Here is a 27,394-nt window from a genome sequence, read left to right on the forward strand (position 1 = left end):
GTAGAGAACAGTGAGGGCCATTTCTAAATATGATGATTTACCTACACAACCATCGGTAAGGAGTTAGAAGACCACAAATGTAAGTGCAAAATTAGGGCACAAAGTCAATGGAGTACGTGAGTAAAGCCTACAGATATATGACGGTTAATGAGGACATATAAGACTAAAACAAAAAGTTTAAGAATGTCAAACTAAAATCATTGTCATCGTCGTCGTCGTCGTCATCGTCATCGTCAAGTCCCGTGGATGCCCGACATTGGGCGTCGTCGCAAAAATTATTGCATTAGTCATGGAAGAGGTTTGTGGATGTCCGCTTCGGTAAGTAGTCTCGGTGTTGAGGTGTCAGATGCAGCAAAAAGGTGAGAAATGAAATGAAATAAAATGCTACATTAAACGCCTTCAAAGGCCAAAATTACATTTGAGTCAATACTGATACAATCAGTGTAATCTAATCCAACATTTGGGTACAAAAATAAAATAAAGTAAAGTGAAACACTAAAAAAAAAACTAAAATTAAAACCCTAAAAGCGTCAGACTAAAATCGTCATCATCATCGTCGATGCGCATGGATTGCACGTCGTTTGAGAAAGGATTGTAGCGGTCTTTGCTGAGCTTCATCAATGTCTACCATGGAAAGGAGTCGAATTGGGAGCGTTAAGAGAGAAATGAAATGAAATTTCTTCTTCCAAAGGCCTATGGGACCAACTGATACAATCTTTATGGAGCTAATACAATGTTTGGGTACAAAATAAAATGAAATAAAATAAAAGTGAAAATGAACATGAATGTTTGAGGACGGTTGGCATCTGGCTTGTGTATACACTATGGTGAAGGTAAGAGATGCTCGTTTGGAGGAGGGATATGTACTAAGAGTGTCCACGAAGGTACAACATGTTGTGTCGCTCATGGAGGTGGGAAGCGGTGTTCAGTCCCCGGGTGCATGAAGAGTGCAAGAGGGAGAAAAGATTTTTGTATAAGACATGGGGGTGGTAAGAGGTGCAAATTTGAAGACTTCAATAAGAGTGAAAAAGGTAGCACAGACTATTGTAAGGCTTATGGAGTGGGGAAGTGATGTTTGTGGGGCCAAGAAGGTTCTGTGTATGATGGAAGCATGCGGGATGAGGGATCTTTACATGGACTTCAAACCGCATGCGACAAGTTTGCAAGAGGGAGAGAGGGTCTTTGTTCTACACACAACAATCTTCTAGAGCAATATCATAATGGCTTGTCATCTACAACAAGCTTACAAGGCTCAATTTCTGAGTGATTTCACCATAAACAGCCACACTCAGAATTAAGTGAGAAAAACTCATAGCTGGACGAGGAGCAACACTCCTGCTTTGTTGAGCATCAACTTGGGAGCATTGGAGAGGTTTCTTGGAGACCTCAACAACAAGTATCGAGCCTTGTGGTATGCAAAGCTCAATCTACATCAAGGAGATGTGTTGCTACTGATGCTTCTTGGCAAGATACTATGGATGGCTTTGCTTTGGAAAATTCCCTTTCCAATGAGTATTTGACATGCCAGATACCAGGGGAAGACCCATATCTTTGTAATAGAGCTGCAAGTAGTACTCTTCCCATTCCTTTTGAGCGCATGCTTCATACCTCTAAAACTTGTTTGCAAAGGGAATTTGTCGCACCATCATCAAGAGATTCATATGCATACAGTGGTCCCTAATGCATTGCATTAGTTTGGTGTTTCGATTGACCATACTCCTCTTCATGAGGATCCTAAAGGCAAGGTCCATGGCCCCTTTTGTAGCTGCATGTAACTCTGAGAGAGAGTGAGATGACTCAGGTTGACCCAAAGAGAGAAGGGAAGGAGATAAGATGCATGAGCACCGCATAGCCATCGGGTGGTGGTCAGGGGATAGCGACTCGAGTAAGGGGGAGTGGAGAGAGAGGACTGCAGTCGTGAGAGCGAGTGAGGGATGAAGGGTGGCTATTGTGTGTGGTGATTTCTATGCCGTGGTTGAGAGAGGTGACGAATGTAACTTTTACGGTGCTCCACTAAGTTGAGTTTGTGTGCGCCATGTGTTTGAGCCGCCTACTAAGGTTGGTGGAGGAAGGTAGCAGTGTAGACAAGTTGCAAGCCGTTCCGCTAAAGCGATTGATCTGCATGGCAGGCTATGTCTAGTTGGAGCCAAAAAAAGGCTGGGTGGTTGGTTGCAGCCATCATGGCCGCTCGACACAAAGCTAGTGGGGGAGGAAGTTGTGTTACCAAACGATACTCTGACAGGAGAGAATGAGAGTGAGATGAGATGTTTGGTGGGCTGCAAGTCACAACTAGCTGAGAACTGGCCGATGTCTATGTTATAGGTAGTCATATAGAAAGCAAAGGCAAGGGAGGGTTGTAGCAGGTTGGTGAGGGAGACAAAAAGAGAGAGTGAGCATCCACCGGTTGAGATGAGAGAGATGGAGGGAAACGTTGGCCGACTGCTCAAATGCGAGAGAGATCTCTTGGTTGGACATGCGGTGGTAGAGAGAGAGAGAGAGAGAGAGAGAGAGAGAGAGAGGTTGGACACACGGTCTTGGACTCGACAGAGGGAGGATGAGAACCTATCACTAGACAACATGAGGAGGGCCATCGCCACCATTTCTGTGTTCTCCCTTCTTTCTATTGCTCCTAATACTCACACTCTTCTCATCGATCTTTGATACTCCTATGTAGGATAGGTGCCCACGATGGCAAAGAAACTCCATCAAAAAAATTCTCATTCAGGTTTTCCTTCTTCTACTACTTCTTCTCTTGACTCGAACGCACTAGTTTATTTAATTTGTCCATACTTATCAGCTTCTCTTCTCTTAGAGAATCTCGATATTAACTTCTAGCTATTATTGCTTATGAAATTATGTCGACCATTGAGATGGGTTGTAAATCCTATTCAACATGCACCATTGAGTTTTGATGTAAAAAAGATGGTGAAAAGTCATGGATGAGTCATGCATATTCACAAAAGAAACAACAACTATAATTTGCTAAAGAAACTAGAAGGAAATTAATGCATAATGAAAGATAACTTAGCTCTGGTCCTTAGAGCTCTCCATAGCTTCACTAGTATTCATGGGAGCATAAACAGAGCTCTGATGCCTCTGCTACAAACGGAAGGCGTGACGTCCCTGCAAAATACCTCAAATAGCTTGATAGAAACAATAAACACTGCAAATATGCATACCTGACGAATCCTGTGAGCATATCATCCAATTGTACACAAACAAAGAGAGATAGAGAGCGTGAGAGAACGAGATGCCATGTGCAGGTGCACCTCCTAGAACGGAGTGCTACGCTGGCATGTCGAGAGAGAAGAGAGGACAGTAGAGAAGAATAACATGGACGCTGGGTGCAATCTTCCCCCGTGCAAGAGTGACCATCCCCCTCTTGCACGTATTTGATTTATAGATTTCTTGAATGGTCAAAGTGAGTACAACTGGCCAGCCAGTCATAATGGTGAAAGCTCATAAAAGAGCACTTGAATAATAATAAATTATACATAAAATATAATATCCTTTCGAGATCCTTTCGCATAACCCTTAGCTTTTTCCAACTGTCAGTTGCACTAATCAATAAAATATCAATTCCATTACAAACAGAGTATCGTAAATGTCATGTGAGCTTACGCCACTAGAACTCACATTCAAGTTTCCACCAAAAAAAAGAGTCAATAAAGTATCAAGTGATCTTACATCACTATCTTTGGTTCATGATAACAAGGGTTGAATGAAATTCTCCACAAATACAACATATTGTGAAACCAAGATACACTTCATTTGTAAACCTTACTTCCAAGACTGTAACCAGCAAACTGTATTTGTTAGCCTTATCATCCAATTCTCTGTGTTGCTTTTGTGGTCTCATAAGCTAAGAAACCAAAGACGTGCATGTGATCAATAGATGGATTCCTATCATGCCATGCTTCATAAGAAGTTTTAGACTACAAGGTTTTCGTAGGACACCAATTACGTATATAAGTACCATACATGACAACCTCAAGCCAAAACGAATGCTGTAAAGCTTGACTCTTGACCATACATCATGCCATTTTCATAACGCGACCTACTTTTCCTTTCAGAAATACCTTTTTTCCAAGGCATACACGACACTATTCATTGGTGTTTTATCCCACGGCTAGTTAGAAATGCATTAAACTCATGAGACATATACTTCCCCCTCAATCTAAATGGAGGATGCACAAAGTACATTTAGAGAATTTTTAGCCATACCCCGACAAACATCAATATACACAAGTTGTACCTGCATGTAGTCCTTACTCAACCATCATTTGGAAACTTTAAATGTTGTATCTTATCCAAAGACTTCCTTAACAAACATGCTTAGAAGGTGTTTCAAGAGGTGGCAAAGAGGCAACCATATCAGATTTCTACAAACGTAGCAAACTAGCAAAATTTAGATGCTTAAAACATGCATGCCAAAGTTTTGCATCTCAAATAGCCTTTGAATCCACAGGTGTATTTCCAAAATTCCGTCCACACTTGTCATACAAAAGTGGGTTTATACAACCCATGACACAAAATGCTAGATGCAACATTTCATTACCAGGACTGAGATCATGAATTGTACATCTGTCATCCACAAATTTGACAATAAAACCATATCTTGCAAGTGAAAATATAGACAAAAGGTTCTTTTTTATCCCTAACACATAAAGTGCATCAAAAAATGTGAAAGGATTACTTCTTGCAGTAGTTAGCACAGAGTCTTTCCAACTCCTTTGACCAGATAGAGCCATTGTTGCCACAAAGTGACCATATCCATGCGAAACGGTCTCAATAGAGATAAATAAGTCATGATCTGAAGTAATGTGCTTTGTAGCACTGCTATCAAAGTATCAAACATGTGACTATGCAACAATTGACGTACATGCATCATGGACAAAAGGATCATAAGTACACTCTACACTAAATGCCCATTCTACATCTATATCATCATCACAATATCCATTTATAGAAGATTATGGAGTAGTTGCACTGGTAGAAGATCCATGCATCTTTTTCCTTCAATTCACGGGATTGCTTGATCATTAGTTTTGCAATACTAGCAACATATCTTCTTCTTGCCTTTTTCACCATAATCCCCATATGAGTTGCTTTCAACAGAAGCACTAGACATGAGTGATATGCTACTCAGAGAAGAACCATGAGAATGGTTGCATTGTTGTTATCACCTCCTCTTTGAGTAGCAACGATAGCCTATTCAATTGCACATTGTTTAGCCCCATTCTTTCTTGAAAGTGTCTCTTGTAATAGCAATGTGCATAATGCATCAAAGTTGACAACTTCAGGGTTTCCTTGGGTCATAAGTCTCCAAGTACTATCAAAAGTTTGGTAAGAGCGCATCAATGACAATTTGTACAAGTGAACTGTAAAAAATAACTTCACCTGCAAAAATGAGTTCCTCATTGATATCCTTGAAACCAGCTGGAAAAATGTCTACGTCATCTTTCTCTTGCATAATCTTAGACTCCAGCTCTTTACAAAGTAATGTAATTTTTGCCTCATTGTGAGTTGCATAAAGACTTGTCACACTATCCCAAGCCTGGTTTGTTGATTTTGCTGAGCAAATGTGAGAAGTAATAGTGTGCTTCATAGATAATGCTATTAATGCATGCGCATACACACCTTTAACATCCCAAAGAGATTGCTTGACTTCAGACAAAACAACTCTAGCAGCAATAGTCTAGGCTAGAACCTCCAACATCCTCAATGGAGCCTCTATCCACAAAAGGTGGATTCACATCAATGCCTTGCACAACATTCCAGACGCCCTTTGAAGCAAGAACATGTATCATCATGTAATTATCCCCATTCAATTTATCCTCACAACAACAAACATTTTGAAAATATATATGTTGTTGTTAGCCATGGCAAGTGAGTACACCTAATGTAAGAACTGCCCCAAAAGAGGAACAACGAAGTGGGACTCACACACACAATATACCACAACCCAAAGAGGATGTAAGGAGCCTGTTCTGCAAAAAATATCACTAATATAAATTATGCACAAAAGGATGAAATTGCCTGTACAATACTACCTATAGTGGGAATAGAGGCCGAAACGAGCTTGAATAAAGAGTCCCAACTCTACAAGGTCCCTCAAAGTATTAGTCAACCTGCAGATGCTCACCAAAGCTCGTAGAAATCTGAGAATGTTAGTGGAAGTGTGATGACGATAGTACCAAGAGGACATAACTTGTTCTGATACCAATTTTGGAATTAGGGTTGCACGGATGCACAAAGAGCTTGAAGAAAATGAAGAAGCTCAAGGCACACAACAAAGAGTATATAGCTTATTAGTGCGCAAATGGAAAAATAAGGTAGCCCTAGTGTGATGTACACAAATACAATGCATGGGGAAAAATCTCATACAATGCATGGGGAAAAATCTCTTAATGAGGAAAAAAAGTGCCCCAACTATCCTAAGTGTGTACCCACACGTCACTACCACATATATGGTAGTGATCAACACATGGTAATGATAAACACTATCATAAGCGGGCACGTTCAAGTGCAGTGAAAATTGGGGATAAGTGTGGATCTTGGGCCTTCAAGTGCAATGTCTTGCTGCGAGCCACATGAGGCAAACTTTTCATTCTGCACAAAAGGATAAAATTACCTGTACATTTATTGCCTATAGTGGGAATAAAGGCTGAAACGAGCTTGAATGAAAAGTTCGAACACAAACTCCCTCGAAGTAGTCAACTTGCGGACGCTCCCCAAAGCTCGTATTAATCTGAGAATGTGAGCGGAAGGGTGATGGCGAGAGTACCAAGAAGACGTAATGTGTTCTAATACCAATTTTGGATTTAGGGTTGCACACAGGTTAAAGAAAATGAAGAAGCTCAAGGCACACAACAGAGAGCATATAGCTTAGTGCCCAAATGGAAAAATAAGGTAGCCCTAGAGAAGGCTAGAGTGATGTATATAAAGACAATACATGGGAAAAAATCTCTTAATGAGGAAAAAAAAGTGCCCCAAATGTCCTAAGTGTGTACCCACCCGTCACTACCACATTGTAACGATCAACACATGGTAAAGATCAACACATCATACCTAAGTGGGGCCCGGGCACGTTCAAGTGGAGGCGATAAGGGCGTTTACACACTAATGGGCACCGCCCACGCTCAATTTGGTGTGGGCGGGTGAGATTTACACACCCGCCTACCCAGCTTCAAGAATTAAATAAAAACTGCATATTGCAGCAATTGGTGTGTAGCCTATTGGTTGCTTGCTGCTGTTGCGACATGTCAATCTTGGGCCATTCGGAGTCTCCTTCTTTTCTGTCTACTATTTCTCCACGAACACTGCAGTGATTGCACATGGAGTGAAAATTGGGGATAAGTGTGGATCTTGGCTAGTTAGAAATGCATTAAACTCATGAGACACATACTTCCCCCCTCAATCTAAATGGAGGGTGCACAAAGTACATTTAGAGATATTTTTAGCCATACCCAAAAATTTCTTAACGCACATGAACACTTTGGACTTAGCTTTGAGTGATTACACTCATGCATGCCTAAAGTAGTCATCAATGGAGTATCCTAGGTTGGAGTTTGAATAGCCCGACAAACATCAATATACACAAGTTGTACCTGCATGTAGTCCTTACTCAACCATCATTTGGAAACTTTAAATGTTGTATCTTATCCAAATACTTCCTTAACAAACATGCTTAGAAGGTGTTTCAAGAGGTGGCAGAGAGGCAACCATATCAGATTTCTACAAATGTAGCAAACTAGAAAAATTTAGATGCTTAAAACATGCATGCCAAAGTTTTGCATCTCAAATAGCCTTTGAATCCACAAGTGTATTTGCAAAAATTCTATCCATACTTGTCATACAAAATGAGTTTATACAACCCATGACACAAAATGCTACATGCAACATTTCATTACCAGGACTGAGATCATGAATTGTACATCTGTCATCCACAAATTTGACAATAAAACCATATCTTGAAAGTGAAAATATAGACAAAAGGTTCTTTTTAATCCCTAACACATAAAGTGCATCAAAAAATGTGTAAGAATTACTTCTTGCAATAGTTAGCACAGAGTCTTTCCAACTCCTTTGACCAAATAGAGCCATTGTTGCCACAAAGTGATCATATCCATGCGAGACAGCCTCAAGAGAGATAAATAAGTCATGATCCGAAGAAATGTGCTTTGTAGCATTGCTATCAAAGTATCAAACATGTGACTATGCAACAATTGACGTACATGCATCATGGACAAAAGGATCATAAGTACATTCTACACAAAATGCCCATTTTACATCTATATCATCATCACAATCTCCATTTATAGAAGATTCTGCAATAGCTGCACTAGTAGAAGATCCACGCTTTTCTTCTTGGCATCTTTTTCCTTCAATTCACGGGATTTCTTGATCATTAGTTTTGCAATACTAGCAGCATATCTTCTTCTTGCCTTTTCCACCAGAATCCCCATATGAGTTGCTTTCAACAGAAGCACTAGACATGAGTGATATGCTACTCAGAGAAGAACCATGAGAATGGTTGCATTGTTGTTATCACCTCCCCTTTGAGTAGCAACGATAGCCTATTCATTTGCACATTGTTTAGCCCCATTCTTTCTTGAAAGTGTCTCTTGTAATAGCAATGTGCATAATGCATCAAAGTTGACAACTTCAGGGTTTCCTTGGTTCATAAGTCTCCAAGTACTATCAAAAGTTTGGTAAGAGTCTGACAATGCATCTATGACAATTTGTACAAGTGAACTGTAAAAAATAACTTCACGTGCAAAAATGAGTTGCTCATTGATATCCTTGAAACCAACTGTAAAAATGTCTACGTCATCTTTCTCTTGCATAATCTTAGACTCCAGATCGTTACAAAGTAATGTAATTTTTGCCTCATTGTGAGTTGCATAAAGACTTGTCACACTATCCCAAGCCTGGTTTGTTGACTTTGCTGAGCAAATGTAGAAGTAATAGCGTGCTTCATAGATAATGCTATCAATGCATGCGCATACACATCTTTAACATCCCAAAGAGATTGCTTGACTTCAGAAAAAACAACTCTAGCAGTAATAGATCTAGGCTAGAACCTCCAACATCCTCAATGGAGCCTCTATCCACAAAAGGTGGATGCACATCAATGCCTTGCACAACATTCAAGACGCCCTTTGAAGCAAGAACATATGTCATCATGTAATTATCCCCATTCAATTTATCCTCACAACAACAAACATTTTGAAAATATATATGTTGTTGTTAGACATGGCAAGTGAGTACACCTAATGTAAGAATTGCCCCACAAGAGGAACAATGAAGTAGGACTGACACACACAATATACCAGAACCCAAAGAGGAATGTAAGGATCTTGTTCTGCAAAAAAATCACTAATATGAATTATGCACCTAAGGATGAAATTGCATGTACAATACTACCTATAGTGGGAATAGAGGCCGAAACGAGCTTGAATAAAAAGTCCCAACTCTACAAGGTCCCTCGAAGTATTAGTCAACTTGCGGACGCTCACCAAAGCTCGTAGAAATCTGAGAATGTGAGTGGAAGGGTGATGACAATAGTACCAAGAGGACATAACTTGTTCTAATACCAATTTTAGAATTAGGGTTGCATGGATGCACAAAGAGCTTGAAGAAAATGAAGAAGCTCAAGGCACACAACAAAGAGTATGTAGCTTATTAGTGCGCAAATGGAAAAATAAGGTAGCCCTAGAGTGATGTACACAAATACAATGCATGGGGAAAAATCTCTTAATGAGGAGAAAAAGTGCCCCAATTGTCCTAAGTGTGTACCCACACGTCACTACCACATATATGGTAGTGATCAACGCATGGTAACGATAAACACTATCATAAGCGGGCATGTTCAAGTGGAGTGAAAATTGGGGATAAGTGTGGATCTTGGGCCTTCAAGTGCAATGTCTTGCTGCGAGCCACATGAGGCAAACTTTTCATTCTGCACAAAAGGATGAAATTGCCTGTACATTTATTGCCTATAGTGGGAATAGAGGCCGAAACGAGCTTGAATGAAAAGTTCGAACACAAGCTCCCTCGAAGTAGTCAACTTGCGGACGCTCCCCAAAGCTCGTATAAATCTGAGAATGTGAGCGGAAGGGTGATGGCGAGAGTACCAAGAAGACGTAATGTGTTCTAATACCAATTTTGGATGTAGGGTTGCACACAGCTTGAAGAAAATGAAGAAGCTCAAGGCACACAACACAGAGAGCATATAGCTTAGTGCCCAAATGGAAAAATAAGGTAGCCCTAGAGAAGGCTAGAGTGATGTACATAAAGACAATACATGGGAAAAAATCTCTTAGGGAGGGAAAAAAGTGCCCCACATGTCCTAAGTGTGTACTCACCCGTCACTACCACATGGTAACAGATCAGCACATCAGACCTAACAGATCAGAACATTTGGGATAAGTATGGATCTTGGGTGTTCAAGCGCAATGTCCTGCTGCGAGCCACATGAGGCAAACAAACACGCATTGTCCTGCATAGCTCTATCATTGGCCATTTGGAGCCCCCCCTTTCTCCACCATCATCATCAACATCGGGAGATTCTTCTTCTTCTTCCGGTGATTGGCGAGGACGGCCATGCGGATTACGTTTGTGGACTCCAAATGGCCCATGCTTGAGCTATGGGGAACGATGCCCTTGACGGATCGCCACTGAATGGCCTTGCCTATTACCATTCTTTGAGATTCTTTTCCCTTTGCTATGTGTGCCTAGAATTAGGTATTCTGTGTGCAAACCATGTCTGCATAAGAGGGGTTACTTATTGCAAGTTTTTGTTCTACAGATGTGTCAGGGAATTCAACTTGCGAGTTTTTCACTGCCAGCCATACTCCTAGAGGCCACTGGTGGATTTCCATGGCCCGTGCTGAAATGTGTAAGGTGTTGCAGGTGAAACACACGTTATGGTTCGCTTGTATTAGCATGGTCTGCAAGGGTATTCTAACTAGCCCTAGTTTTGCACGGGTCACAAGGTGATGATGTAATTGCATTGGTTTCTATTACATTAATGACATTGTCTTGGGATTGCAATAGCGCTGTCCGTTAGTGTGGTTGGAGAAGTTGCGTCAAATGGGTCTCCTTATGGATCGTGTGCAACTACTTTGTGATGCCGTGGTGATCCATGTTGGGAAGCACTCCTTCAAAATGATGATGCCTCCGGGTGTGGACGAAAGGAAGTTTTTATTTGTTGTGATGTAACAAAGAGTTGAGATCATGGAATGGCTTACAGTCTCTCTCTTTGGCAATGCTTGCATGTGTAGATTGTCAAATTCATGGGTCTTGCTCTCTGGTTTGAATTAAAAGTCCGACTTCTTAGAGTTATGATGCAAAGTTGTTTTGTTTTCAACACCAGAAATGCTTCCAGTGTGACGACTGCCTTATCTTGTCCAAGTTTGTCACATGCTTCATGCAAACATCTTTTTTGCTAAAATACAGGGTCCTGAGTGAACATGGTGTTTCACCCTGAACGTTTCAGTCTAATTTTAGAGAAGAGAGTGTCTCTGGATTTTGAAAGGCCTTGTAACCTAGAACTATGTAACTTTTTGATTGTAAAATGGCTTGTTTTTACTTGATTAGAGAAATGCATTAAGGCTTGATATGTTAAACTATCTAGAGTTCGGACCCTGTCAAAACAGTTTCATGCTGATCATGCTTCCAAGCCTGTCAATTTTTGCGAAAAAGTGGCCTATACTTCTTCTCATAGTGTTGCCAAGCTCAAGGTGACATGAGCAAACTATCAGAACTCTCAGGAGCAATTGGATTAAGCAATAATGGGCCATATTAAGCGTGTTGAAAGGCCTTGTAACCTAGAACCATGTAGCTTTTTGATTGTGAAATGGCACGTTTTTACTTGATCAGAGAAATGCATTAAGGCTTGATTTGTTAACCTATATAGAGTCCGGACCCTGTCAAAACAGTTTCATGCTGATCATGCTCCCAATTTTTGCAAAAAAGTGGCCTATGCTTGTTCTCATTAGTGTTGCCAAGCTCAAGGTGACAGGAGCAAACTATCAGATCTCTCGGGAGCAATTGTGGGCCATATTAAGCGTGTTGATGGAATATTTTGGCATGGTCAATGTTGTTTCCTACTTTTGGTAACATGTTAGTGAGATGCATTAAATAGGGAGTTCAAGAGGTGCAATGACTTGATGGCTTCTTACGATGTATGGAGCTTACCACACCTGCTTGCTCGCCTGCGAACACTCAAGAGGCTTTTTACACTTTGCCAGCTTGCCAGGTCTAGCTCTAAAAGGTATGTAAACAGTATGTCCCTACTATGTAAAAAAAGTCGTTGAAGTTTAGAATCTGAACAGATGCCGCTTTGGCGTGGCGAAGCAAAAAGGCGATGAAGGCACAGGCAGTAGGTAGCAGCGTAGGGTTCACGATGGAGGAAAGTGCAGATAACTAGCAGGTCGACGGGGCACGAGAGTTCATTTTTTTTCGAGCTTACGAATCGTGGAAGTTGTAGCTTGGTGTGGTGGCTGAGCTGGTTAGGCTATACGTTTGAAGGCGTTCAATGCTCACTGTTAGAGTTGTAATCCTCTATTCCTAGTTTAACAAGACGATGCTCATTGCTAGTCATTTTACAAGGTGTGGTCTTCATGAGATCCGCATGGAATCTTTGTAGAATTGAATAAAATAGTGAAGCTACAAGTAAACGTACTATCAAAAGGGCAATTATAAGCCCATGAAAAGTAGATAGTAAAGTGAGAAGCTTATCTCTGTCAAGTCAGCTTTCTTCAATCGGTCACATCTTGCTTCTTGGCCAATTCTTTCGCCATTGATGTACTCGTATTCAGTGTTAATAACATTGCTCTATTTCCTTCCTTGTTTCTGGATTCAAAGCAATGCCTGTTTATTGTGTGTACTTAATCCACTTTTTAATGAGAATCATCCTCTTTAACCCGAATAGTCAAGTGTTATGTGTAAATGTAGCGATCTTGACACTAAGGAAAAGTACTCAAATCATACTTAAGTCATATTTACCCTTCTCTAAAAGCTCATTGGCTTGCTTAAGAATCTCCTCATATTGATAAGTCAAAATTATCCTACATTTGGGTTGGTTTGAACTAACTAGTACAAGATCAATACTTTGATCTTTTGAGCATTCAGCCGGTGACTTATATGGTAGTGACTTAATAAAACAATCTTTACACTTTTCATTAGATTGAAAATGACTCTCATCAAGACTCAACAGAGAAATCTCTAGAGATAAATCTCTTGCGTGCAAAAATCATGTAAGAAAAAATTCACTTCTTTATTTGTTTCTTAATAGAAAGATGGCTTACAATAAGGAATTGACAATCCCCTACATTAGCATAGACTTTTTATTTCATTTCCCTCGATATTCAATTTGAGGGTCTTCTCAACATAATCAAGGATTGGATAGATTCGAAAGTACCATGGCATATCCAAAAAAATGTCGCATTCCTCTATGGGTGCTATCAAAAATGAATCTCACTCTATGTACTTCCCAATTTGAAGATTGAGTTGACTATGAAATGGAGTTGCAATAGTAGTCATCCCTTCAAAGAAAAACATGAAGTTAATGGAGTACCCAACTTGTCTAGTGTGAGACATAGACGACAATTCGTATCAAGAGAGATGAGGTTTTCCATAGATCCAAGGTCAAAAAGGATAGAGAACTCTCTCATTCTTCAAGCTTCCTATCCCTCAAAAAGATATCTCTTGCCGTTTTCCCGATCTATGCTCCCTGATGTTAGGTTGAGATGTAATGTGCAACTGGAGTGATTTAAGGTGATATCCTAGGATGAGTGCTCACTACGTACACAAGGTTCCTTTTAGTTCATGAGATATTGCACAACAGACATGGAGAGAGGAGAGATTTTAGAGTGAAGGTTCTGTGAGTGATAGAAAATCCCCCTTTAAGGGCCCTCTCTCTATCACTAGAGAGGTATTTGCTTTAGATTGCACAAATGTTGATACAATGGTCCTAGATATTGAGGTGCTAATGGGATATTGCAATAGATGCTTGTATTTGTGAGGCTAAGGGCTAAAAATGCAAAACACTAAGGAAACTGCTAGGGATCTACAACTTGACGAGGCTATGGGTCAATATACTATGGCTGATGTCAAGGGTGCTGGTGAGGATACAAATGAAGACTCAAATCTAAAAAAAAATTAAGGTGTTCCTAATGGCTTCAAAAAAAATAGAAGGTGCTTTGAATTCAAAGATTCCACTCAAAAACAACAAAAACGATGCGTTAATCTATAGCACATAATGACAGGCAATGATGAAGCACATAGATTTGCAACAATATTACCTAAGAAAGATGAATACAACATTGCGCGCGCGAGAGAGCGAGAGAGAGAGAGAGAGAGAGAGAGAGAGAGAGAGAGAGAGAGAGAGGGGGGGGGGGGGGGGGGAGGGCAATGAAAACGCTAAAGAGAACTAAGAAGAAAACGCAAAAAAAAAAAGCAGAGAAACACCTATTAATATGGACACAAATTGTCTATTGACTTTCCATCTTCATTTGTGTGTTAGACTTTCCACCTTCATTCGTCTTTTGACTTTTCACCTTCATCTGTCTTTTCATTTACTAAACTCACCCTTCACTTATATACTTAATATGTTTTGAAAAAAAAATTATCTTTCTGAGATTAAGGAGACCTAATGGTGGAATTGGGCTAAAAACTACAAGTGTGATATGGTGATGCAAACATGCTATGGATATGGTGTTGGAATCTGAAAACACTGGTGTTGAATGAGGGTTGAATGTTGTTGTGATGGTGATCTGCTTCAAAACACTAATGGATCAAGTGACGCTTGGGAAACTGAGGTGCTAAGGACTCCATAGTTGAATGGGGTGATGGAAAAATGCCAGGGAATGCCACTCTTGGATACTTGGTACTTAACTTATGAATGAATGGTGACCATAGGGTTCACCTTTATGGGGTAGGTAGGTGAGGTAGGGCAAGGACTTCAAAACCCCATGACTTGGTTAAAATGATAATGCTGATGTCACTTATTAATGAGTTAGTAAACCATTGATAAGAGGTACTTCGTATGCTGATTGATCTAGCCTATGGTATTGATGCTACTATATGGGAACACTTCCCAATGCCTACACCTAGCAGACACTAGCTATGCTCATGTGCAATCAGAGGGTATACAACTAATCTAAAGTGCTTGGGCCTGCATGTCTTGATTGCGTAAAGGATCACAATGGTTCTAGAACAATTCCTAGGTTATCCTACACCCTAGAAAGCTTGTCCACATGCACATAGGGTTATTTATGTTAAGTATGGAGCCTGATTTACCCTTGTAATTTTCTGTGGTAAAAGCGCACATTTGTAAGGCCCCCATTATGAGGAGAAGCCATCGTGCGTGAAGGAAAATCACTCACTGGAAACCAAAATTTTCGCGGACAAGAATCAGGGGCAACTTTAAAGGCCTCGGAGGCCCCCGAGACTTTTTTTTTCCGTCGGAATATTATGGCCGGACGGCGGCCGAAAAGTGGTCGAAAAACAACCGGTCGGTTGGCCGGTAGTCAATGGCCGATGGCCGGTGATCGGAAGTCAATGGCCGGTGGCCGGTGGTCGAAAGTCAATGGCCGGTGGCCGATGGCCGAATTCAATGGCTGGTGGCCGAATTCAAAAGCGGACTTGTCTTCTCAAGGGCGGCCACACATGGGCGGATTGGAGGGTCCGATTTGGACTTATTCGCACAAGGGCGGCTACACATGGCTGTCTCTCATAAGAGAGGGCAACCCTTTTGGCCTATAAAAGGAGGCCATTCTACACACATTTCATAGTGTGAAGTTGATGCAACAAGGTGAGTGTGAGGTGGTGAGAGTGAAGCAAGGCGGGAGCTCCATTAAGGGTATAATCCCTTTGTAAACTACTTCTTGTTTTGAAGTACTAAAGCCATTGAGTGGCTGCTTTCCCGTGGACGTATCTCACATTGGGTGAACCACGTATATTGTGTGTACTCTCTCTCTCTCTCTCTCTACTCTATAATCTCGTGTATATAAATCTGTCTCTCTCCATTAAGTAATCTACTCAACTATCTATTTAGCTACGTCTTATTTCCTAACAATTTATGCACGTAACAGGAGAATTTAAACTTGGTCCTTGTTTGAACTTAGAGGGGCTCAATCTTTTCGTTGTTGTCATAGAGGACAATTAGGCTTCATGTTGTGAGAGTGTGCATGTATAGGAGAAGGAGTAGGGAGAGAGAGAGAGAGAGAGAGAGAGAGAGAGAGAGAGAGAGAGAGAGAGAGAAGATGATCAGCTCACCATACCCACCATCAGAGGGTATGCAACTAATCTAAAGTGCTTGGGCCTGCATGTCTTGATTGCGTAAAGGATCACAATGGTTCTAGAACAATTCCTAGGTTATCCTACACCCTAGAAAGCTTGTACACATGCACATAGGGTTATTTATGCACGTAACAGGAGAATTTAAACTTGGTCCTTGTTTGAAATTAGAGGGGCTCAATCTTTTCGTTTTTGTCATAAAGGACAATCAGGCTTCATGTTGTGAGAGTATGCATGTATAGGAGAAGGAGGAGAGAGAGAGAGAGAGAGAGAGAGAGAGAGAGAGAGAGAGAGAGAGAGAGAGAGGGGATGATCAGCTCACCATACCCACCATCAACCACAGGCAGCTGGTAATTAATAGATACAACTCACCTAAACCTCCTACATGGACCATCTATATAGGGGTCAAAGATGGAGTTAGGAAGAATCACCCAACAATCCTACAAAAAAAGGGCACCCAAAAAATAATAGGGCCAGAATTGGCACTAGACATTAAATCGAAAAAAACTGGCCCAAAGTGGGCAACCGAACAAAGATGCAATCTAAATGGTATGCAATGGGTGGCAGGCTTGGGAGACACAATAGCCATACAAGTATGCCCTAGATCAAGGTAAAACAGCAAGAGTGTTCAATTTTCTAACACCGGCACTTAGCATTTGATGTTGAATAAACCACAGGAAGGTAAAGATGTGAGATAAAAAATGAAGTTGTCTGTTATTGCAATGACAATTGAAGAAAGATACTCCTTGAGTGTAGTTGGAAATTTGGTCAATCAAAACTTCCAAGAGATCTTCGTAGTAAGATAATTTCATCAAAGTTGATGTGGAAGCATAGGGTTAGAGATAGAATGCATGAGACAGGGAAACAGAAAAAAAAAAAAGCTAACCCTTTTTGCAATGAATATATGATTAGACAATGGGAGCAGAGTGCTTCCTTTATACTACCTAAAGGACCTTAAGTAACTCCCCACCCCCCCCCCCCCCCCCCCCCCTGGAATTGCCCTACACACACTCTAAGTAAAATAAATAGTTCCTAGAAAAAATAAATAATGAGACCACATTGGGCATTCACGTGAGATGCATAAACTTTAACACCCTCTTTGTAGCTCATAGGGACATACATAGGAAGACCAAGTCGATGAAGAAGTTACCATGGCCACCCAATAATATATCTACTACCATATACATGCCCATAGATTTACAACCACGAGCCTATCACTAAAAAGAATGCTATCTTGAGCACTAGTTGCCTCATAGAAACTTGAATTGTGGACCACACCACGTCAAAGAATCCCCATTTGATAACTGTGAGCACATCATGTTCAAGATTTTCAAGATGATGAACTTTGGTACACACCTCATCCATAGTCATGCCAAGAATAAGGGATTGTCTCCACAATATCCATAGTGTTTGTATGTGTCAAGTTGGTTTCTTGCTAGATGCAATGTGGTTTTGGACTTCAACACACGGGTCCGAATCAAGTATTGGGAGCTCTAGTTGCCACTTTCTGTCACTTACTTGCCTCTCTCAGGATGAAGCATGTTGTGGCAACCGCCACCAAAATATAGACCGCGATATGAGGCCACTGCCATTGCACCATATCAATGTCCAAGGTGAATGGTCCATCCAAAGCTAGAAAACATTTTGTGCCATTGTCACCTCCATCAGAATTGACTACATCAAGTCCTGTAAGATCATTTTCCAATGGGAATACTTGACTACATCATGATGGGTCAGGGAAAATAGGTGTGATGTCAACGCTGAGGCTTTGCAAGAATGTCCACATGCTCTCGCTTCGCTCCACGAGATTGATGGGATAGCTAAAGCCCTCAATGGCCTTTCCCTCCACCAAACCCAAGCATTGCACCTCCACAAAGGATGCCTCACAAGTCATGCATGTGCAACTCACTACCATCTTCCATTGCATTTCTCCCACATGCTAGCAGTTTAAAACATTGTGGAAATGGTAGCTGCTCGAGGGCCTTATCTATAGATTCTCAAAACTCTCTGTTAGCGGGTCATGAGATGATGACAACATTTCCAAACGCCATGGACAGAGAGGCCAAACCGTAGGCGCTTAGGGGACGTCTCAACACATTGAGGATGGAGTAGTTGAAAACGCAGCTGAGTCACTCAAGAGCCTTGTGTACAATGTTGTAAAAGGCTCTTCTTCAAAATGCCTTGCAACTTGTGCCTTCTAGAGATAACATTTTAAATGCTTAAGAGAAAATCTAAGTTACAAAAACATTGAGCTTTATGGATTGCGTTTCAAAATTCTAGTAGTACAAATTAGGGATGGAGTGGGAGATTTTCAAAATGGTACACCGAGGAGAAAACATTACACACTATGAGTGAGCAAGATGCTCTGATACCATGTCAAAATCGACATGTAGAAGCATAGGGTTAGAGAGAGAATGCATGACAAAGGGCGAGTTCTAAGACAACCAGCTCAGCAATGAACATATGATTGAAGTGCACGAGTGATGCAAAGTTCCCCTATGCTCCAAGAAAATATTAACCACTGCATGACTGACTCCTCCCACTGCAAATGCACCTACCACAAATGCAAGCTTGGGTCTCGACATCAGTATCTCGTACATGCGACTCTCAAATGCTGATGCAATCCTTGTAATATCGACCAATTTGACCATCTCAGTCAAATCTGGCTCATAACTCCACTCATGGCAATCATCGTGACACTTGGACTCCGATCTCTAGAATCCATCCTCGTGTCCATCGCATGTCACATGCGTACCAAGAGAATCTATCTATCCTGAACCCTGTGAGGCAAGAGAAATGTCTGGCTCCATTTCACTCGCATCAAGTTCTGGCCTAAGCATAACCATGAATGACTGAATCATGATTGAATCCTTAGCGCTCAAGCCAAGTCCATATCCATCATTGCATCCATGAATGACATGCCCTACTACACAATTGTCTACACAATTGGCTCAACATGCTTACTAACTGGAGCATCATGCAACCTATCTACAAAGGAGACATGCCTCATCTCTCTACATGACTGCATACTCACAAAAACTGTGCCATCTTGAATGCAATGTACTCGCATTGCATGAATCGTGCCAACATTAGCACCTCTTGCTATGACTAGCTGTCCGTGATCCAATCTGAAACTTTGTTCATCTAGCACTACCTGGCATCCAATGTCTCATAACTGACTCACATAGATTAAGCTATGTGTCAAGCCTAGCACATGGCTTACATCTCGCAACACGTATGATACACCACTCGACAATGACAATTTGACATCTCGTGCACCAATTATGTCAAGTAGTAAACCATCAACTAGACACACACGTCCAAGCACACCACTAGCATATGTGATAAATCATTCATGACTTAACGTGATGTGAAACCTAGTACTCGCATCTAGTATCCAACGCAAAGGTAACCTGTTGTCAACCGGCATAAGAAAGTCAGGAGTAAACATGGAAGCAAACTCGAAATCTCCATCATGCATAGCTACATACGATACATCTGCTTCCACATCTTCCAAAGTGATAGCATCTCTCCTGTGCTGCCTCTTGCGTTGCCTCATCCGTTGAAAACAACGCCTACGCACATGCCTTGCATAACCACAATACCAACAGACAACATCTTTGTGTCTATAAGGTCGTCCTCCTTTAATTGTGGGCATCTCTCTAGACTCATATGTGCTAAAAGTATTGCACAATCTCTACCACAAATCTCTAGCTGTACATGCATCCAAATCGATGCGATAGACACTCACCAAAGTGCAACATGATCGTCAAACGTGTAAGCTCATACAAGTCTTCCCACTCATCGTCAACCATAGACTCTGGCCTAGCATCCATGTCCTGCAATGGCGACACTTGGCCCAATTAATTCAATGAATCATGCATACCTACTTTCCAATGATCAAAGTTTGAACCATCAAACCTCATATCATTGGGGCCAATTTGGATGAAATAAGGGCTCTTGATCTAAGGGGTCAAGGAAGAGCCACATTTTGTACACGTGTCAAGATCTCCTTCGCTTTTGTTTTTGGAATATTTTGCACTATTTTAGCCATAACTTTTGCATATGAACTCCAAATTTAGTGCTCAAATGGTCTATGGGTGGTGCTTGATGAGCTCTATCCAATGAGTACGCATGTTGAATAATTTTAATAAGATCTTCATGGTCTTTTTTAGGTTGCCCGTTTTTAAATCCTTAGACATCCCTTTTTTCATCCAAATTGGACCTAATGGGAAAAGCATAAACTCTGACAAAGATATACTTGCCAAATGTCAGGACAAGGGTCCTGTAACCTAAGAACTACGTTAGTCATGGAATACGGCCAAGGGTCGGGCTAGGCAGTGTGGACAGGGGATCCGTCTAGGGCAAGGGGCTAGGAGACCGCCTATATAAAGGGAGGTTGGGAGGAGGATCCTAAGAGTCTAGTTCCTAGTTCTTACATTGGTATCAGAGCTAGGTGTCTCTTACAATCTCTCTCTAGGCATGGTCCCTAAAAGCAAGCTATTTTTGGTGAGAACCGTGGCTCTTTTGGGGGCTTTTCCAAAATTAGCCAGTTCTTTTTCCAAAACGGGATGCCTTTCCCGTTTGGGAACGAAGGGTAGGGTGCACGAAATGGCGAGCTTCCGGGCTTGGAGGGGACGCCATGAATCACTAGAGGAAGGTGTCATCACCTTTCGGCCATAGACAGCCTGGGCGAGCCCCGCCATCATCACTTTGGTAGCGCGCAGGTTTCGGCACGCTGGTGCAGCGTTGGCTTCACAAAATACCACACTATTTTCACATGTAAGAGGCCCTTTGGCCTTTGAACTTACCCTTTGGCCATTACAAGCGGCCCTTCCCACAGACAAGGCAGCGTTTTAGTGTGCCAGCAAGCCTCCTGTGAAGCAACTTGAGCAACTCAAACAAGAAAACCTCACATCGACTCTCACAAGGACGGACTACGCTTCGTATCTGCAGAAGATTACAGCACTTGCAGTTTTTTTTTTAGTAACAACTTCAAGAGTCGTTCGAGTAATGACTTCAAGAGTCGTTCGAGTGATGACTTCAAGAGTCATTCAAAGCAACATACGAGTCGACCATACACGGGGCGGAGTTCGATTACGTGCTACAACGATTCACTGCTACGACGTGGAGTTAGCTATACTTTGCAAGTGCTACCAACATCAGGTATTTTTTCTGAGTACTTCTTACACTGCACGGTGTAGCCATGGATTCGGATATCAACATGACATTCAATTTTGAGCAAAGTACTCCCGATCCTGCCAAAGACGGCTCCGGCTCGCGTCCGGATACTCTCAAGGAGAGTGCCCGCGACGCTACGGCAGGAGAAGATACTTACGAATTGCTCGATATTCAGGAATTTCGTGCACTTTAGACACGCATGACAGTCATGGATGAAAATTTTAAGGCTTTAAATGAAAATGCTACTTAACTTTCCACTTTAGTCATTCAATTGATGCAACAGTAGACTAAGAGTCCGGATGACACCCACATGCATGAGCACGTTGGAACACAAGGGCAAGGCCCAATTAATGAAACACTGCATACTCTCATTGCCAAAGAGGTAGATCATTTGTTGAAGAATTTCAAACCACCAGTTTTCAAAGGTGAAGACCGGGACCGCAATAAGGATGCAGTGAACATCTTTCTCAGTAAATGGGATGGAATTCACTCCTTACGGCGAACTCCGGATACAGTAAGAGCTCTGCAAACGAGCTTAACTCTGGAAGGCAAGGCCTACAAATGGTGGATGTCTCTCAAGGAGAAGAACATCATACCACAGAGTTGGAAAGCCTTTGATCCAATGTTTAGCAAGGAATTTTTGCCTACAAACGAAGCCGATCGGAATTGGACCGCTTGGGACACGTTCTCCATGCGCCAATTTCCGTCCCTCCTTGAATATATCTCTCACTATAGGGACGTCATCCTCAAGTTGGAAGGATTGGATACCTTTCAACAAGTACGAGGGTTCATACGAGGGCTGACTCCAGAACTTAAGAAGTATGTCAAATCTCAGGACCCTAAAACACTTGAGGAAGCCATAGTGAAAGCACATATTCATGATGACCCTGATGATAAGAAAACACATAACAGTCACGTGCCTGCTAGTACACATAGTAACACATGCACTCAGTACGGGCACAATAAAAGAAAATTTATAGTTGCAAATTCAGATGCATCTAAAAAACCCAAGGGGTCCAGGGGTCCTCTCTCCCCTGAGGATTTTGATAAGGCCAAGAAAGAGAAGCTATGTTTTCAATGCTAGGAAGAGGCCATGGCAAAAAGGATTGTCCCAAGGGGAAATCTGCTGCCCAGGGGACAGAGAAAGCAGTGCACATGGTGCAACTACTGCCTCTCGAGTCTTCCTCCAAGTTCTCCATAGTGGAAGTAACACACACTGAAGTGGTGCATGAATGTTGTCTCATAGCTTCCATGTGGCAACAGACCTTTGGACCACATGAGTTAGTATGGATGCACAGATATTTGCAAGGGCACAAGGTGCGCATCTTGGTAGATGACGGTGCTACGCACAATTTCATCAATTATGGATTGGTGAAAAAGCTCAAACTGCCTCAAACTCCGAGTACGCACCGCTACAAGGTAGCAATGATGAATGGACATGACAGTGAAGTATGGGATACTCAGTGCCGAGCTGTTCCATTGGAAGTACAAGGGTACTCTACTTGTTTGGATTTTCAAGTTATGAACATGGAAAGGGCTGATGTGGTTCTTGGTAGGGAGTGGTTGCATAGCCTAGGACAATCGCTGAAGCGTAGCTATAAGCACAACAGTTTGATGTTCGATTCCCATGGCACACATGTGTTGTTGTTAGGAGAAAAGGATATACCATCATCACCACTGATTTGTACTGCAGAGCTTGTGCAGATCGTTTCTGATAATGAAATAGAATAAGTTTTCTTGTGTTACTCACTGTCTCATTTTCTTTCTAACATTGAATCTGTTGAACATTCCTCAACGCCGCATGCTTCTCTCTCTTCTATTCCACCAATTTCTAATTCTATACAAGCAAACGTTGCTAATCAGTTACAAAATTTGTTAAAGGAATTTAAAGATTTTTTTCCTAATGATTTACCATCAGGTTTACCACCGACACGCTCAGTGCAACATGGCATTGACGTGGCTGCAGGTTGTAAACCTATTAGTAAACCACCTTACCGTATGAGTTGCTCAGAGGCTATTGAGGTGGAACGTCAGCTTGCTGACTACCTTAGCAGAGGGTTTATACAACCCAGTTCTTCACCATGGGCTTCGCCTATACTCTTGGTGAAGAAAAAGGACAGAAGTATGCGCATGTGCATAGACTACCGGGGCTTACATGCGGTTACAGTTAAGAACAAATACCCATTGCCAAGAGTCGATGACTTATTTGATAAGTTAACTCATAAACGAATTTTTTTCAAAAATTGACTTGCGGTCAGGATATCACCAAATCCGTATTCGGCTTGCTGATATACCTAAGATTGCATTCCGAACACGGTTTGGACATTATGAGTTCTTGGTGATGCCCTTTGGGTTAACCAATGTGCCCGTGACATTCATGACACTTATGGATAGTGTCTTGAAACCATATTTGGGCAAATTTGTCATTGTGTTCCTCGATGACATTCTAGTTTACAGTGCTTCTAAAGAAGAGCACTTACAACATCTCAAGCAAGTGTTTGAGTTGTTATGTGCAAACAAGTTATATGCCAAGGAATCTAAATGTGATTTTCTCAAGGAAGAAATTCATTATTTAGGGCATGTCATTTCAGCTAACGGCCTATACATGGATCAATCCAAAGTGGATACCATCCGAAAATGGCCACCTCCTAAAAATCTGGAAGAATTACAGATCTTTTTAGGCTTCACAGGTTTTTACCGAAGGTTCGTTAAAAACTATGCTCACCTTGCTGTGCCTATGACGGACCAATTAAAAGGCAAAGGTAAGGCTTTTCAGTGGGGTTCCGCTCAACAGCAGAGTTTCGAAACACTCAAAGATGCATTAGCCACAGCTCCTATACTAGCTATTGTCGATTCCTTTGAAACCATTCGTTTGGGAAACGGATGGCAGTGACCGTGCTATTGGAGACGGACAGCCAATTGCATTTGAAAGTAAGAAGCTGGATGCAGCTCATCAGAATTATTCTGCTTACGAACGCGAACTCTATGCAATAGTGTCTGCCTTAAAGACATGGCATCACTATTTGTATGGTGCTCAGTTCAAGATTGTGTTTGACCATGTAACATTTAATGGCCTAATAACTTATGTGTAGCGGAAATTAGCATGAACATAGTGGGCATTTCATTAGAATAGATTCCTAATGAGAATTACAAGAGTGCTTGGGTGGAGAGAGCAACAAAAAGCATAGCACCTAGTTAGATAGCATCAACAATACCTTCAAAAGAGAGAGAAATTAAGCTATTGACAACAGTTGAGGACCGGATTTTCATGGAGCCGGTCCCCCCTCCAAAAGGCTTTGTATTATGGTTTCTCCCATCAAGAGAGACATTGTACAATACAATTCTTTGTGTTCCTTCAAGACTAGCTAGTGCAATGAAGATGGAAACTTCATGCACTAAGCAAAACACTTAACAAACACGACTTGAATTATCCCCGTTCTCAGACCCAAGACCTCACACACCTTCGAAGATGGTGAGAGCTAGCAGGGTATGAGAGTAGATTGAGAGGAAGAAGGAGTATCTTACGAGAAAGATGTACATCTCCTCACATAATCACTCATATTAGCATATCTTAGCTTAGTAATTAGCTTGGTAGAGAAGATGAGCATGCATTGAAGCTTGGCTCTTGGTTGGATTTGCATCCACATGCCAAGAGAGTGTTGATGTAGGCTTCTATCTCACAAGCTTGGAGTAGGTGATGAGCTCTCCATTAAAGCTTGGGAGGAGATAGAGTATTCTTTCTTCACACATGAGCTTGTGTGAGTGTGTGTGTGATAATTCCTTGCAAAAATCAGCCCCTCTCTCTCTTGGGCGAGCACTTCCTGCTAAATTGGTCTGGCTTTTGCCTCATTGGACCTCCCCAAGTCAAGCCAATGGGTGTTAAGCAGCATAAGTGATAGCCTTCTGACATGTGTCCCCCTTTCGCCTTTTGTGAGAGCTTTAGGTAATTAAATAATTAAACTAAACTCTCATTGGACCCCTTTGCCTCTTGGCCAATAGGAATCAGGCAAGCCATTGGGCTCCTGAATGCTCATTGGACCCCTTGGGAGACTGCCCAATAGTCTTCTAGGAGACTTAATTCTCATTGGTTTCTTTTAATAAATGTTTTTAAATTAATTAAACTAGATTTACTCTAGCTTAATTCTCATTGGTTCACTTCAAGGGTCTTCCAATAGGAATTGGGCACACCTTGTGGGCATCTGGCCTAGGGAGCTGACATGTGTCCCTAATTCCCTTTGTGTAAAGGGAGCCTGTGTGTGTGTGTGGCTTTCTCTCTCATCCCCTACTAAATGGGCTCGCCCCCTCCTTTGTAGGCTTTGAAGAAGACTTTTGTACACACACTAAGCATCCAATTTTCCCTAGGGTTGACCTTTGGACACAACCTTTGAATTTTGGAACCTTAGCATTTTGGAAGTCTTAATGGGCTGAACCTTAGGGTCTTTTTAGCCCATTGTTGCACATGGCTCTTTTGCAGATGGCCCCCCCTTTTGATCCCTATTTTCCCTCCTTTGGATCCCTACTATGGCCGGTCTGCTAGCTTAACCAATATTCTAGTTTTTTCTCCCCTGGTACCTCCCCACATTAAATGATCAGTTTAAGATGAGAAAATCATTTAGGAGAATTAGATATTGATTATTATGACATTACCTCTCTCTTGAAATCATAGTCGTCCTCGACTATGGTGTAGAGAAGATAAAGCATATTCATGAGTCCTTTTCTTAGCGGGTAGAGGATCCCTATGTTACCCTACGACATCATTCCACAATGGATGACTAGTCCATTTGGCGCTTGAGAGCCTGAGGCTGCCGCAAGCATGTCTGCACATTAGTCCTATCAGTCTTCCATAGTAGAGTGACAAGCTCTACTTGGTGTTTGGGAGACGTCGTCTCTGCAAACTTGATCTAAGCATGCATACTACTTCATTTTTGTGCACAAATAAAGAAAAAGAGAGTCTTATAAGACAAAAATTTTGTTCATTTTTAACAGTTTGTACATTTGCTTACTCTTGGGAAGCATTGTAAGCATTGACAAGGTTTAGGTTATCCTTTAATTGTATGCCTTGCATCCATCTAGCATCTTCAAAAGGATAATTCTTAAACTTAATAAGATATCGTTGGATAGTCTTACCGCCTCTTAGTACCTTGTCTTCATGTCGGAGAATGGACTCAGGCTGCAGCACCTCTTCTTGGTCCTCGATCTCCGGTGGGTCTTCAATAGTTGGTTCTTGAGGTGGATCTCCTTTGTAAGGCTTTAATAGGCTCACATGAAAAGCATTGTGTATGAGCCAATGATTGGGCAACTTAAGTTGATAGGCCATGTCATTGATTGGCCTAAGAATCTGGAAGGGACCATAGTACCTTTTTGCTAGTTTAGCATAGTACTTTTGGTGCCCGTAGGATTCTTGCCCATCGTGTGCCTTAATCGAGCCTTGGGAAACTTTAACAAGACCCAATCATTTTCTTTAAAGGCTTGGGCTCTTCTATGCTTGTCAGCAGCAGCCTTTTGCCTTTGCTGTGAGATAGAGATAGCATCTTTAATCTTTTGAAAAGATTCTTGTAGGTCTCAGCTATACTCATCTGCAGCGAAGATCTTCCAATGTACCTTAAGTAGCAAGAGACTTTTTGATCTTCCCTCCATTACCTCAAAAGGTGCTTTTCCCGTGGAAGTATGTACAGTGTTATTGTAAGCATACTCCACTAAGGGTAAGTACTTCTCCCATTGGGATCTTTGATCTACTTCCGTTACATAGGCTTTTAGTAGATCGAGAATTGTTAGGTTAGCTATTTCACTTTGGCCATCCATTTGTGGATGATAGGCTGAAGAGAAATTTAGCCTTGTCCCTAAATTCTCAAAAAGACCCTTCCAGAAATTACTGGTCATTCTAGGATCTCTATCCGACACTATG

At 41.6% G+C, this 27,394-nt stretch overlaps 1 protein-coding gene across 1 annotated transcript; it reads left to right on the forward strand.

The window, feature by feature from the left end:
* The first annotated feature begins 980 nt into the window (after nucleotides 1–980).
* LOC147441729 (uncharacterized) lies at nucleotides 981–12,856 on the forward strand. Its single transcript, XM_086483475.1, has 5 exons — nucleotides 981–1,158; nucleotides 10,781–10,917; nucleotides 11,062–11,222; nucleotides 12,152–12,280; nucleotides 12,364–12,856. Exons 1-5 carry the CDS (start codon nucleotides 981–983, stop codon nucleotides 12,434–12,436), a joined length of 678 nt encoding a protein of 225 aa, XP_086339601.1. The 3' UTR covers nucleotides 12,437–12,856.
* Nucleotides 12,857–27,394: the final 14,538 nt, after the last annotated feature.

The sequence above is a fragment of the Adiantum capillus-veneris genome, chromosome 15, assembly GCF_014529385.1.
Source record: "Adiantum capillus-veneris isolate H3 chromosome 15, ASM1452938v2, whole genome shotgun sequence".
NCBI lineage: Eukaryota > Viridiplantae > Streptophyta > Polypodiopsida > Polypodiales > Pteridaceae > Adiantum > Adiantum capillus-veneris.